Raw genomic sequence first — 13,474 nt, 5'->3', positions numbered from 1 at the left:
TGCATGGCCTGGTCCGGCCCAGGAGGCCCAGCCTAGGGTCTGCTGTAGAACGGGCACCGGGTTAGGTAGGGAGGGGGCTTTCAGTTATTCGCCCGCCATGGCTGGGCACAGGGCCACTAGGCCGGCGAGAGGCGTTTATTGGCCCGGCGGTAACAGCCCAGCCGACGCCAGGCCTGGTGGGAGAGGCTAGCGGGGGAGGCAAGGCCTCTGCTCTCGAGTCAGCATGCCACGTAAGGATGGGAACCCCGACTTGAAAAGTAGCAAATACCACCAGGGACGGTATGAGCGACGAACTGCCAAGTGATAGCAACCGGCGTAAAAAATTATAGGAGGGATTCAGAGATGAGAAGTTTTAATACGAGTAAAAGTCCACTAAAAAGTGACATCGGCAAGAACTCTGATGGTCTCTGGCTGCAAAACCCAAAGGCCAGATTCCCAAAGAGGGATTGTGGTTCTACTGCCTCCTGCGTGGTGAGATGTTGTAAGTAACAGGACAGGAACTTCTGCGTGTTGCCAATTACTTTGCAATAAACGACATCCACACACACCCACAGTGCATGCTACCACTGCCCCCCGAGGCCAAGTCAAAACACAGATGCAAGACAGATGAGAAAAATGCTTGCCGGTCATACAAAAGACCAAGGGCTTACTGATCAAATGACAGAGCTGCTAAAAATTGAGAAGAAAAGAACCCCTCCCCCCAAATAAGCAAGGCCATGAATAGATCTCTCTCTCTCTCACACACACACATTCAAGTGATCTTTATGTATGAGAAAATGCTAAACTTCATTCCAAGAGAACCGCACTCGTATACAATTTCTCACCTATCAGACTGGAACAGTCCCCAAGTATGACGATTAACCTCGACTCCACGGATAAGGTCAATAGCCACACCCTCCTCCATTGCTGGCTGGTGGGAATATAAACTCTAGAGAGACAACTCGGAAGTACTTATCAAAATTCCAAATTCATTTTTTCCCAAGATTTTATTTTTAAGTAACCTCTCCACCAACGTGGGGCTCGAATTTACAACCTCAAGATCAAGAGTCGCATGCTCCACTGACTGAGCCAGGCAGACGCCCCAATCCTAATTGTTCTAAAGGGAAGGAAAGCCCCAGCCCCTCTGCCTGCTCCTCAGTAGGGAAGAATATGTACCTAGAAAAGTTTGGCAAGAGTTGAAGAGTATTCTGGGAGAAAATGGCAAGCCCACGGTAACCCCTGGGTGACACAGCAGTCTCCTGGTACACGGGGGTTTACCATTGTGATGAGGCTTCTGTGAGTCCTTGATGCACGATGCCTGTCACCTGCCCGAGATACACCTGTGGATAACTGCGGGGCAGAGGTGCACGAACAGGTTGCTTCATGGCCATGAGCCCAGTCAGTTCCTGAGTGACCGGTCTCGGGGCAGAGTCTGGGGCAGATGGCGTTGACCTCTCCTCATTATCAAGGACGCCCCATATCATTAAAGACTGCCAGAGAGCTGCTTACGTTTTCACAGGTCTGTGTTACTGCATTTTGTGAAGGAGATTGCTGATGAACATGGCAATGCTCAAAGGTCTTCGGCAAAGTCTCACTGCATCTGAATCTGTTTTAGGAATATATCAGGGAGCCCCCCAGATCCACTGCCCTAGAACTGAGTGTGCCACATGCTAGAAAGTCTAGGAGGGAACCCCCAAAGACAAAGGCTGATAGAACTGAGTTCAGCTGACATATTGTGTAATAAACACATTTTTAAAAATTAAAAAATAGTAGATTCCTAACAATCGTTAGCCTTTATAAGGAACTATGCTATGTTAGCCCTGAGGACCCTCCTCTGAAGTGGATTTAAATTAAAATAATAATTATTATAATAATGCTTTGGCTGTATCCATGGAGAGACCATGGGATGAGTGATACCAAAGGGAATCATGATTCTTCCCTATCAAGGATCAGTAAGATTCATGGGGCCAACAAAAACACTAGCATCAGTTCATCATGGCCAGGAAAGGAAATCACACCATGGAAAAGATAAAAAAAAAAAAAAAAAAAGAGATGTGATGAACACAAAGGCATTTGAGGTTCACAGGAAAGTTTCAGAAGTGGTTTTTGGGGTGATAATAATGAGATCATGTCAGTGAAAATTCTCAACACAATTTCTGTCAGATAATTTGTGTTGATTTGAGCTCCCTTGAAAAAATCATCAAAACTCTCTTAAAAATAAAACAAGGCTCAAAAGCCAAGTGAAGCTAATCAAAAGAGACAAGACCAGAGCATGGATGATGTGACCTCTAAATGTCCTACCTCAGAAGAAATCTGAAAAAAAAACACCAACCACAAGCAAAGGGGCCTGCTTGTGACAGTGGTGTGACTTTGGAGCTGTAACCAAATAATCAGGGAAAGCTGAGTGACACCCAGAATTCAGTCAGATATTTTATATAATTCCAAAAACATGGGAGATTCACAAGTTCACAAGACTGTAGAATTAAACGAAAAAGACGGTTGCCATATATTAAGAGCCAAAGAAATACAAAATCTTGCCAAATGGTGTAGCTAGCTAGCTACCTTAGTAAGAATTACAGATGAATTTCAATCTGACTTGAAAATTAAGGAATCACGTTAATCTAAGCATGGGCTGTGGGACAATTTGTTCTTTTAAAAACAAATGTATTGAGGTATAATGGATATGTGCCCTTATGTCAATTATCCTTATATTCGTTTCAAGGGTACAACATAACGATTCCACCTTGTTCTTTCATTAAGGAAGTTCCCATCATAGACTATTCCTAGGGTTGAGCACATTCCATTAGAATCTGTCACCGCCCAGTGGATATCACTAAGAAGCCTCCATAAGCGGAGAAGGCAAAAGACACACAAAAAATTATCTTGGGAAGGAAACCCCAAACCTATGGGATGACACAGTGTTTTCTTAAAAGTAAGCATGTTTCGTCCCCGGAGAGAATTCTGCCCCTTCCTCCCTAAGCCATCGTTCCCTACCTGAACCTCACGTCATCAAACGCTACCATTCACCAACAGCTGGGGCAGTGCACCTCGCTTCCCCATCATTTTAGCTCTTAGCTCATCAATCCCTCTGACACCATTCCTGCCTTCACGATTTCAGCACACGTATGGATGACCCGTCCAACATCCTGGTCTCATTTCTACTCCCTGACCCTGTCCCTCCAACTCACTCGTGGGGCCACACTCCAGACTTTGTCATTAAATCATAAGCTGTCCGACCACCCCTCCTATCTTCCCCGCTTGTTCTTTCCAGGAAGCCAACCCCAACCATCTTCTAGCCCCACTGAGACCAATAATCCATCGATCCTCAAAACTGCCCTTCACTCTTGGCCAGTGCAAATGCTGTGATCAATCATTATCACTGTAGCCGTGTAGACACCTGTAATTCCCTTGTTCTGCTTTTGCTTTGCCTTATTGATGAAACCCTGATGAATTCACTCTACCACTCTGCCCCTGCACTCTGACGCTGAACACAACTTAAAACACACGCACGCCATGCACGCGCACACACTCATGCACGCACACACATGCACGCACACACGCCCGCAATCACCGATCCCACTTTATGATCCTGACAAGCCCTTCATGCAGTTCAGCAATGGCATCGCATACCTTCCACTCCCACTCAGACTACCCGGGACGTTCACTCGTCTTCTCTCCGCAGACCTCACACATTTCCTCCGCATGTCCCATCTTAGCTGGTGACCTTGCTTTTCACTTCACTAAGAAAATTGGATGCTTCTGAAGCAAAATTTCACAAAGCCCCATTGGCACATTCGCCTACCCCAGGCCTCACCATCCACACACTCAGCCTTCTTCTCTAAGCTGGACGCACCATCCACGTACCCTATGTCATGCCCAAAGTTCCCATCCCCTTTGGCCGCCTTGAGACACTGATCCAACAACTTTTCCTCCTTTCTCCCACGTCATCAGCATTACCCCACCCGCCGCATCAGTCACATCAGCAGACAAACCCACTTTACTTGTCCTGTATCAACAACAAACCCCCGAATCCTGACTGCCACTCCTTCCAGATCGCAGCCCACCACTCTGCTCCTCTTACGGCTATCCACTGTGGGCGCTTCTCTCCTGGGACCGAATGTCTCTCATTCCCCGTTAAACCCACACTTCGCAGGCTTCATCCCTACCGTTCCACTGAAACTGCTCGTCAAGGTCAGCCAAGACCTCCACATTGCTAAATTCAATGGTCAAGGGACAGCCTTCATCCTGCTGGACCTGTGGACCACTACCTACCTCCTCCTCCACGCACCTTTTCCCAACCTGACTTTGAGGACACCATACTGTTTCCCTTCTTTCCCACTGGCCACTCCTCTAGCTCTCCTCTGCTGGTGTCTTTTCCCCAGGGCTGCTCTTCCTCCAGATAACCTGCATTCTCCCTGTGTCACTTCCTCCACGTCTTAGTCAAATACCTCTTCCTCCCTGGCCATCCCCCTCTCCCCCTTACCATGGTCTAGTTTCCCAATCGCACCTATCACCTTCACCTTCTAACGCCCAACATAATTTAATTGCAGTGTTTATTGTCTTTCACACCCGCCCCTTTACTACCATGTAAACCCCATGAGGACTGGGATTATTTTTGTTCAACAGTGTATCCCCAGTGGTCAGAAAAATGAGTAGCACATGATAGGTGGTGGGCAAATAACTAGTGAATAAGACAATTCAATAATGTAGTAAAGTTCTTGCAACAAGGAATCTGTGCCTATTTAGCATTTAAAAGTACAGCTTTTGTAATAGTTAAGAATATGTGGCCTAATAGAAACATTTGGACTTACAATTCCAATTTTAAAATATGTGAACTGAGTGAATAATTTGCGTTTGTGATCTTAAATAAAAATCTTACTAGTTTAGGGACACCTAGGTGGCTCAGTTACTTAAGGGTCTGCCTTCAGCTTGGGTCATGATCCCAGGGTTCTGGGATCAAGTCCCGCATGGGGCTCCTTGCTCAGTGCGGAGCCTGCTTCTCCCTCTGCCTGCCGCTCCCCCCAGCTTGTGCGCTCTCTCTCTCTGACAAATAAATAAAATCTTTAAAAAAAAATCTTACTAGTTTATAGACAGTTTGGAACACTTGAGCATACTCAATCAGCATGTTTATAGTTTCACTTATTAGATTTTAAAAGAATTACTTAAAGTACTTAAAAGGAAACAGAATATATTAAATTTATAAACGCAATCTGAAATGTTTAAGAGCAATTATCTAAGATTGCAAAGATGAAAAAGTCACTGTATTCGCTTTAAAAGTGATTATTTAAATTTGCTAAACTTAGAAATCATCAGATTCTCAGGCTGACCTTAAAAGTTTAAGAAATAATTAGGTTTTGTTTTGTGTTTAAGAGAGGGGGAGGGAATCTCAAGCAGACTCCATGCCCAGCACATAGCCCGATGTGGGGCTCGATCTCACGACCCTGAGATCATGACCTGAGCCGAAAATCAAGAGTCAGAGGCTCAACTGACTGAGCCACCCAGGCACCCCAAAATAATTAGGTTTTTAATCTTAATGTTAGCAGATTATTAATTTTTAAAAAACAAAAGAAAACCTCTAAATGGTCTTTTCTGAGTGTGTGAGTAGACCTACACACATGCACGCTCGCACACACAAACGTCCTTCAGAATAGCAAAACAATTACATGAACTGAGGGGTTATTTAAGCATTCACTAGTGCCCTCTGGTGTCTGAAGAGAGAAACAACACATGCATTTAAAACTAGTAAAAGTCTAATACTAGTTCAAAGTTCTATGTAGGATATGCAGATGAAAAAAATATATATATATAACTCACTAATGAGTATTTACTACAATACTTCCACTGTAGTGAGAGATTTCATAGTGTATCCCAACTGCCTCTAATCCTGGGGTGAGAGTAAATGGATGTCCAAGAAGCTCCAGGGGAAACGTGAACTGGGTTTGAAGTCAGTATTCTATCACTGGGCCACAGAAGGAAAGGAGCAAGAAGGAGCAAAGGCAGAGGCGAGAGAGGAACAGGTGCTAGGAGTAGCGAGCGCTCGGGTTGGGATGGAATGCAGGACAGCACAGTGAAGGATGGCACGGGAAATTCAAGTTGGAACGAGTGGGCACAGGCTCAGCACACCATGAGCAGGGATTTAGACTTCATACTTAAGAAGATGGGAATCACTAAAGCTTTGAGCAAGGGGGCAAAATCATCCAAGCTGTGCTTCAGAATGTGGTTGCAGGTGTGCCGGATGCATCAGGAAGACAAAGGAAAGGCAGAAAAGCCTCCGGGCCCTAGTGTTCTAGCTACAGGGAGAGGGTGTGGAGGCCTGAGCCGGGACGGCTTCGATGCGAAGACAAGGAAGGGAATGGACCCTGGAATCATCACAGAAGTAGAATGGCTAGGACTCAGGCTCTGTAGAAAGCAAGAAGGCAGTCAAAAATGATGGCGTTGTTTAGAATCTGGGAAGGTAGCATAAATAGATAAGACAGAACACTCAGGCGAGAGCAGATTTCTTTTGAGGAAAATGGTAAGGTTTTCTTGGGAGAAGTTAAATTTAAGTGCAGTCAATATGTCTGAGAAGATAGCAGGTAGGTGGAAGTTTTGGTTAGAACTCGAGAGAGAAGGAAAACTTAGTCTTCAGTCACTCACGTGGAGCGAACGTGGTTGTGGACAAGGTAACTGAGAGCCAGAGAAAGGCACCAAGAGCATCTTGGTACATTATGCGCATGGAGCTCTTGATGGCCACATCCCAGGGCACTGAAGAGCATCTACCAGGAAACCATTAAAGGTGGAGTGGCCAATCTGGGTCCACGCAATAAGAAGGTGGTTGCACTGCAGTTTGGTAAATCTCTCAATATGACCCTCAACCTTATGCCTTCAGCCAAGGCTTCAGTGGCTGTTACCCTCAGATATCTACCAGGTGTAGTGGGAGAACCAACTAGGGTCCCAGGAGCTACAGGAAAAGTTGCAAGAAAAAGGAATAACCAAACACTTAGGGTAAAGAAATCTAAAGGCTGAGAAAGTCTTTGTTTTGAGGTATGATCAGTGATCTTCAAGATAAAGTCTTCTGTAGAATGGTGGGGAAGACACATTACAAACGCGAAGTGAGCAGACGAGGTGCAGGCGTCAGACACATATTCCTTTGAGCACTTTGACAGAGCAGGAAGATCTGAGAGTATGTTATGGGGGTCATAGAATTTAGGAAACGGGGCTGATTTTTTGAACGAGGAGACCTGGACGTGCGAGTAAGGAAAAGAACAACAGCAGCAGCAGTAAAATCAATGGAGAAAGAGAGAATATACAAAGGAGATCGAAGGAGTGACGTCTTCTAGAAGGTCAGAGTCAAGAGGAGAAGGTGCAAAAATTATAAATGGCCTCAGAATGGACAGCACTATTCCTCTGGGATGGAAGAGAACATGTGTAGATTCAAAATAAGTTTAAGGGGAAGACTGAAGAGGAACACAAGAAGTTAAAAATCAGATGGATGTGATTTCAGTAAAGTAAGAAATAAGGTCCTCTCCTGGCGCTTTTCAATTTAATAAACATATGAGTACCTACTCTGTGCCTGGAGCCGTAGCTACACAGATGAACAAGAGACTCCCTGCCTCAAGTTCATATTTTCATTATCTCAGGTGACCTCACTCTTTGAGGAAGAAAAGGCAAATATTCCCTGTCAACCCCAGATCCACATCAACAGAATACCTAAGGGAGGTATTTTGCCAGAAGGAAAACGATCCCACACGGAAGTCTGGTAACCAAGGAGGAATGAAGAGCACCAGAGGATAACCAGGAAGGTAAGCTGAAGCAAAACACCCCGTTTAAAACACCAGCAATAATAGTCAATGCCTTGTAAGGTTTTAAAATAAATGGCACTAAAAGATAAGGTCACAATTCACAAAGGGCAAGAAGGTAGTACACGAGTTCTATGACTTTTTTCATCGTCCAGAAGTAGTGAAAACACTAATGCACAGTAGATGCTAACAAGTCACGTTTGAATGTTGTCGTTTCTATGGTATCCACTGAAAGAAAAAAACAGTTTAATGAATGTTTAATAAATTGAGAGAGGAAACATGAATAATACAGAAAAATACTTCATAAATCTAATATCATATATGGCATGTAGAGGCTTGATGACTACTCCTTAGGAGACCTAATCCTAAAACTCACAAGTATGTGAAATGTCTATTATATTTAGGTCATCAAATATCTTTATTTATTACCGAGTAAGACAGAGGATTTTAAAAGGCAAACATAAGACACATAGGTTAGCTGAAAAAGAGAACCCCATAAATTTGGATATAGGCTCCTTCAAGCATTGAAGGTTTTCTTTCACTCTTAAAGGGCCACACAATGCACTGTTGGTCTATGTTGTATTCAGGGAAAATGACAGAGGGCACCAATCACTCCTTTCTTTGCAGAAAAAAAAAATTTCATTTATTTATTTTTTTACTTTCCTCCAAACATTTGACCACAGCAGGTCAGAGACATAGGAATGAGAATCATCCCTTTCCTTATTGTTACCCTAGAAGTCTTGGCACATCTCAGGATTAACAGGCCTCAGGTTCCAAAGGGAACTCTGGTATGAAGTTGTTTTAGTGTCAACATAGATTGAGCCCTTGGCAGGGGACCTTGGATATAGAGTGCAAAGGGGATCCAGCCAGAAGCATTGAGACTTGAGGACCGAGCAAAAACTCACTGATGGGTAGCCTGGAAAACCACCTCTTGACAGGCATGTCTTGAAGTGTCTAGACATCATTTCTACCAAAGTGTGCTCATTGGCTTCCATGGTGACAATGTATGAGTGGAAAACAGATGGTACATCACGTGAATGGAGCTCCTGAAGGCCACATCCCAGGGCAGTGATATTAGTACATAAGAGCATCTACCAAGGAAACCATTAAAGGTGAAGTGGCCAGTCTGGCTGCACGCAATAAGAAGGTGGTTGCACTGCAGTTTGGTAAATCTCTCAATACGACCCTCAACCTTATGCCTTCAGCCAAGGCTTTAGTGGCTGTTACCCTCAGATATTTACCTGAACCAAAAGCCCTGACCACGCTGAGGCCAAGAGGGTACAAATGCAGGACTAAGGCTGCAAGGTAAACACCACAGCTGAATGAGGTACCTGGAAACTCTCTATCAGCCCAAGAGCAATACCTAAGCCCAAGTGAGCACCTTTGTAGTGTCTAGTTCACCTTAACTCCAATGATTCGTCAGACCAAACATCATGGATAATAAAAATGTGGCTGATGGTTGTAATGCATTTATAACTATTTTTGCCCATTTTAAGTTATAACTTGTTGAAAAGTGGGATAGTTTAATACCAGAAATGAATTCCTTCAAGTGTGTTTTTTAAACTTCAAATTCTTAGGTCATGCCCCCTCCAATCTCCAGATAATTTGCATGTTTAAAAAAAATTTTTTTTTAATTTTTAAGTAATCTCTACACCCAACGTGGGGCTTGAACTTACAACCCCAAGATCAAGCGTCACACACTCCACCCACTGAGCCAGCCAGGTGCCCCAAGAATCTGCCTTTTTTTTTTCTAAACCTCTCCACTGGTCCTGATGCAGGGCTCTGCTGGCCACACTTCGAGAACATCTCTTCAAGGACGGGTTGCTGAGAGAGATCCCTGTCACCTCCTGACCCACAGGAACACAGATGCAAATTTTTGAAAGACCCAAGAATATTCTCACTATTTGTTTGTATGAAAAGCAAACCAAGACCTTAAAACCTATCTTTGGAAGAAAGAAAAGAATGATACTGAAATGTTCATTATTTAATCAATGTACAAAATACAGACATGGGGGAAATAACATTAATAATTAACATGTGCTGTTTTACACTTCAGGAAAGGGAAAGCAAAAAGCACTGACTTTAGGGTTTCATCATCTTTTGTTGAAGAAGCAAAGAATAAAGCTAGGTTTCCATTCTAAGAAAAAAAAAAGAAAACAAAAGAAAAGAAACACGGACATGATCCAGACGCTCAAAGGATCCCAAACCGGGGGGGTTCACAGGTAGCCATGCTGAACCACCGAAGACCTGTGAGTTCATTGTTGATATTGACCCATTCGATTTAGTGCAGAGCTTAGGGTCTTGCTTGATTTGGTTTCCAGTTTCTTCCAGTCAAGGGAACTCTACCCATCAAGAGTACATAAGTCTTGAAAAGAAAGCATGACACTTCGACTCAACACTCATTCTCCCCAGCCACGTTTCCATCAGAAACTTTGCCCCATTTCTTCATAATCCTTCTCCAGAGCGGCCAAGTCTTCCCTGGCCTCTGAGAACTCGCCTTCCTCCATGCCTTCCCTGAGATACCAGTGCAGAAACGCCCTCTTGGCGTACATGAGGTCGAACTTGTGGTCCAGGCGGGCCCACGCCTCCACGACGGCCGTGGTGTTGCTCAGCATGCACACGGCCCGCTGGACCTTGGCCAGGTCCCCTCCTGGCATCACTGTGGGTGGCTGGTTGTTGATGCCCACCTTGAAACCCGTCGGACACCAATCCACAAACTGCACAGAGTTCCTTGACTTCATGGCTGCGATGGCTGCATTCACATCTTTGGGGACCACGTCCCCTCTGTAGAGTAGGCAGCAGGCCATGTACTTCCCCAGCCGAGGGTCGCACTTGACCAGCTGATTGGAGAAGTCAAAGCAGGCGGCAGTGATGTCAGACACAGAGGGCTCCTCACGGTAGGCGTGGTCAGCAGAGATGATGGGGGCAAATGTTGTCATGGGGAAATGTATTCTTGGGTAAGGTACTAGGTTGGTCTGGAATTCAATGAGGTCCACATTCAAGGGCCCTTCAAACCGGAGGGAAGCAGTAATGCAAGATACTGCCTGACCTATCAGCCTATTAATGCTGGCGTAAGAGGGGCGCTCGACACCGAGTTTATGGTGGCAGATGTCATAGATGGCCTCGTTGTCCACCATGAAGGTGCAGTCCGAGTGCTCCAGCGTGGAGTGCGTGGTAAGGACGGAGTTGTAAGGCTCCACCACAGCAGTGGAGATCCCGGGGGCTGGATAGACAGAGAACTCCAATTTCGTCTTCCTGCTATAGTCTATCGAGAGCCGCTCCATTAAGAGAGATGTAAATCCTGATCCGGTGCCTCCTCCAAAGCTTCGGAAAATCAAAAATCCCTGAAGTCCACTGCACTGCTCTGCCTGGGGAAGCAAAGGAAAGGTGAGACCTGGGCTACATGAACCCAGAAGCAGTGGTAGTGGGAAGACAAGAAGTTCCCCAAACAAACAAAACTTTCAGGAAGCCAGGTGTACCCTTCTCAACGCCCCAGTAACACACGCGAGTGGTTACCTCTGGGGTAGGGGAAGCGCTTTAGAGTTTCACTATAAGCAAAGCATAAATATTCAACTGTCTTTAGCTGCCCTCCACGAATTTATCTGCGTGTGACCTAAGGCAAGGTCTTTCTTAGTAACAAACAAAAGCACTGAACACTGAAGCCAAACACTGAAGCAACCTACTCTCCCCCCACCCCAGGAGATGAAGTACCTATCATGTCTACGTCCAATCTACTGGCCAGTGTAAAAGACACTGTATTGCTTAAGGATTATGCCAGACACCAAAATATGTACTAGACAAAGGATTCCCCAGACGCAGGTCCTTAAAGAAGAGTTCACTGACAGTAACTAGAGTAACTAATCTCCTGGTAGAATGTGCCTCCTGTTAACCTCACGAATAATGGATACTACTGGAAAAGGACAAGTGTTAGGATGTTTTGGAAATCTGTGATAACAAGGCGAGCCATGATGAGTGGGCAGAAGCAAGAGTAGAGGGGGGTTAGCCATTAAAAAGAAGGACATCCTGCCATCTGTCACAGCATGGATGGACCTTAAGGGCATCATGCCAAGTGAGATAGGTCAGACACAGAAAGACAAATCCCATATCATCCCATTCATATATGTGGAGTAGAAAAATGTCAAACTCATAGAAATGGAAATTATGCTAAGCAAAATAAGTCAATCAGAGAAAGACAAGTATCATACGATCTCACTGATATGAGGAATTTGAGATTCCTCAGATGAAACAAGATGAAGCTGGAGTGGGAGATAAACCATAAGAGACTCTTAATCTCAGGAAACAAACTGAGGGTTGCTGGAGTGGTGGGGGGTGGGAGGGATGGGGTGGCTGGTGATGGACACTGGGGAGGGTACGTGCTATGGTGAGCGCTGTGAATTGTGTAAGACTGATGAATCACAGACCTGTACCCCTGAAACAAATAATACATTATATGTCAATTAAAAAAAAGAGAGAGAAAAGGAAAGTAGCACAGTATCTGGTGGGGGTAACGGGGAGACGTTGGTCGGAGGACACAGACTTCCAGTTAGAAGATGAGTCAGTTCTGGGGAGCTAATGGACAGCATGGTGACTTTGGTTAACAATACTGGGCTGTACGCTTGAAAGTTGCTAAGAGAGTGAATTTTAAACGTTGTCACCCCCCCCACACACACACACACGGCAACTGTCCTGTGGCAATCACTGCGCAATATGTGTGTATCAAATCATCATGTGGTACACCTTAAATTGACACGATGCTGTATCTCAATAGAGCAGTGGAAAAAACCAAAATACTTCCTCATAAATCTCAAATAGAGTAGATAGGGCTGCAGTAAGTGTCAAGGTTTCTTCACGCTTCCTATAAAACAAAGTGTCATCAAAGTCAACAGCAAGGCGCTTCCTAGCTGTGAACTTCCGCGGGAGAGGCCGGTGGCAGTGACCCGGTGGGTAGGAAGCGTGGTACTGTCTGGAAGGCAGATCCCGGGCACTCAGGTACGGCCCCCGACTAAGGAGAAAGGGGCCACTTGCCAGCTTTCGGATCCTCTCTAGCACAAGGTCGATGATCTCGGACCCCACAGAGTAGCGACCGCGGGCGTAGTTGTTCGCGGCATCTTCCTTCCCGCTGACGAGCTGCTCTGGGTGGAAGAGAGAGCGGTGCTGGCCAGCTCGAATCCCATCTGCAGAGAGGACATGAGGTCAGGGCACGCCACTCCGACTGCTAGCTCTTTGCCGATTCAACTGCCAACCCAATGCCAGTTTCCCCAGTGTTGCGGTAAAGAAAGGGCTTTCAGCTGCTGAGCCGGCCTTCCTTAGTCTAGGAACAGTATCATTATTTCCAGACAAACTGAAAGTACGTTTTCCCATCGTAGACCCTTTGTTAGTTTCTTACGGCTGCTGTAACAAATTATAACACACTTGGTGGCTGGAAACAAGAGAAATGTTTGCTCTCACCGTTCAGAAGGCCGGAAGTCCAAAGTCAAGGTGTTGGCAGGGTTGGTTCCTGCCCGAGGTCTCAGGAAGAAGCTGTTCCTCGGCTTGGGGCTGCACCACTCGTGCCTGCCACCATCACGCATGCCCGCCCCCCCCCCCACTGGGTCCCCTCTTTCTCTCATAAGGACACAGACCCCTGGAGTTAGGGCTGACCCCAATCCCGTAGGATCTCAACTTAGTCCATTGGCAAAGACCTTCTTTCCAAATAAAAGCATATTCTGAGGTTCTAG

At 45.5% G+C, this 13,474-nt stretch overlaps 1 protein-coding gene across 5 annotated transcripts in view; it reads right to left on the bottom strand.

Annotated features, from left to right (window-relative positions):
• Positions 1 to 9,731: 9,731 nt before the first annotated feature.
• Positions 9,732 to 13,474, bottom strand: part of TUBAL3 (tubulin alpha like 3) — a 40,768-nt gene continuing 37,025 nt past the window's right edge. For all 5 annotated transcript variants that reach the window (XM_027592824.2, XM_027592823.2, XM_027592825.1 and 2 more), the window contains 2 exons: positions 12,783 to 12,931; positions 9,732 to 11,125 (listed from right to left, as the gene is read on the bottom strand). In XM_027592824.2, coding sequence (XP_027448625.1) covers positions 10,181 to 11,125; positions 12,783 to 12,931 — 1,094 coding nt within the window. In that variant the 3' untranslated portion in view covers positions 9,732 to 10,180. The remainder of the gene's footprint in view (positions 11,126 to 12,782; positions 12,932 to 13,474) is intronic.

Source organism: Zalophus californianus, chromosome 9 (assembly GCF_009762305.2).
Source record: "Zalophus californianus isolate mZalCal1 chromosome 9, mZalCal1.pri.v2, whole genome shotgun sequence".
In the NCBI taxonomy this organism is placed as follows: Eukaryota; Metazoa; Chordata; class Mammalia; order Carnivora; family Otariidae; genus Zalophus; species Zalophus californianus.
The sequence above is the reverse complement of the archived record's forward strand: the minus strand, read 5'-3'. Positions and strand labels throughout refer to the sequence as shown.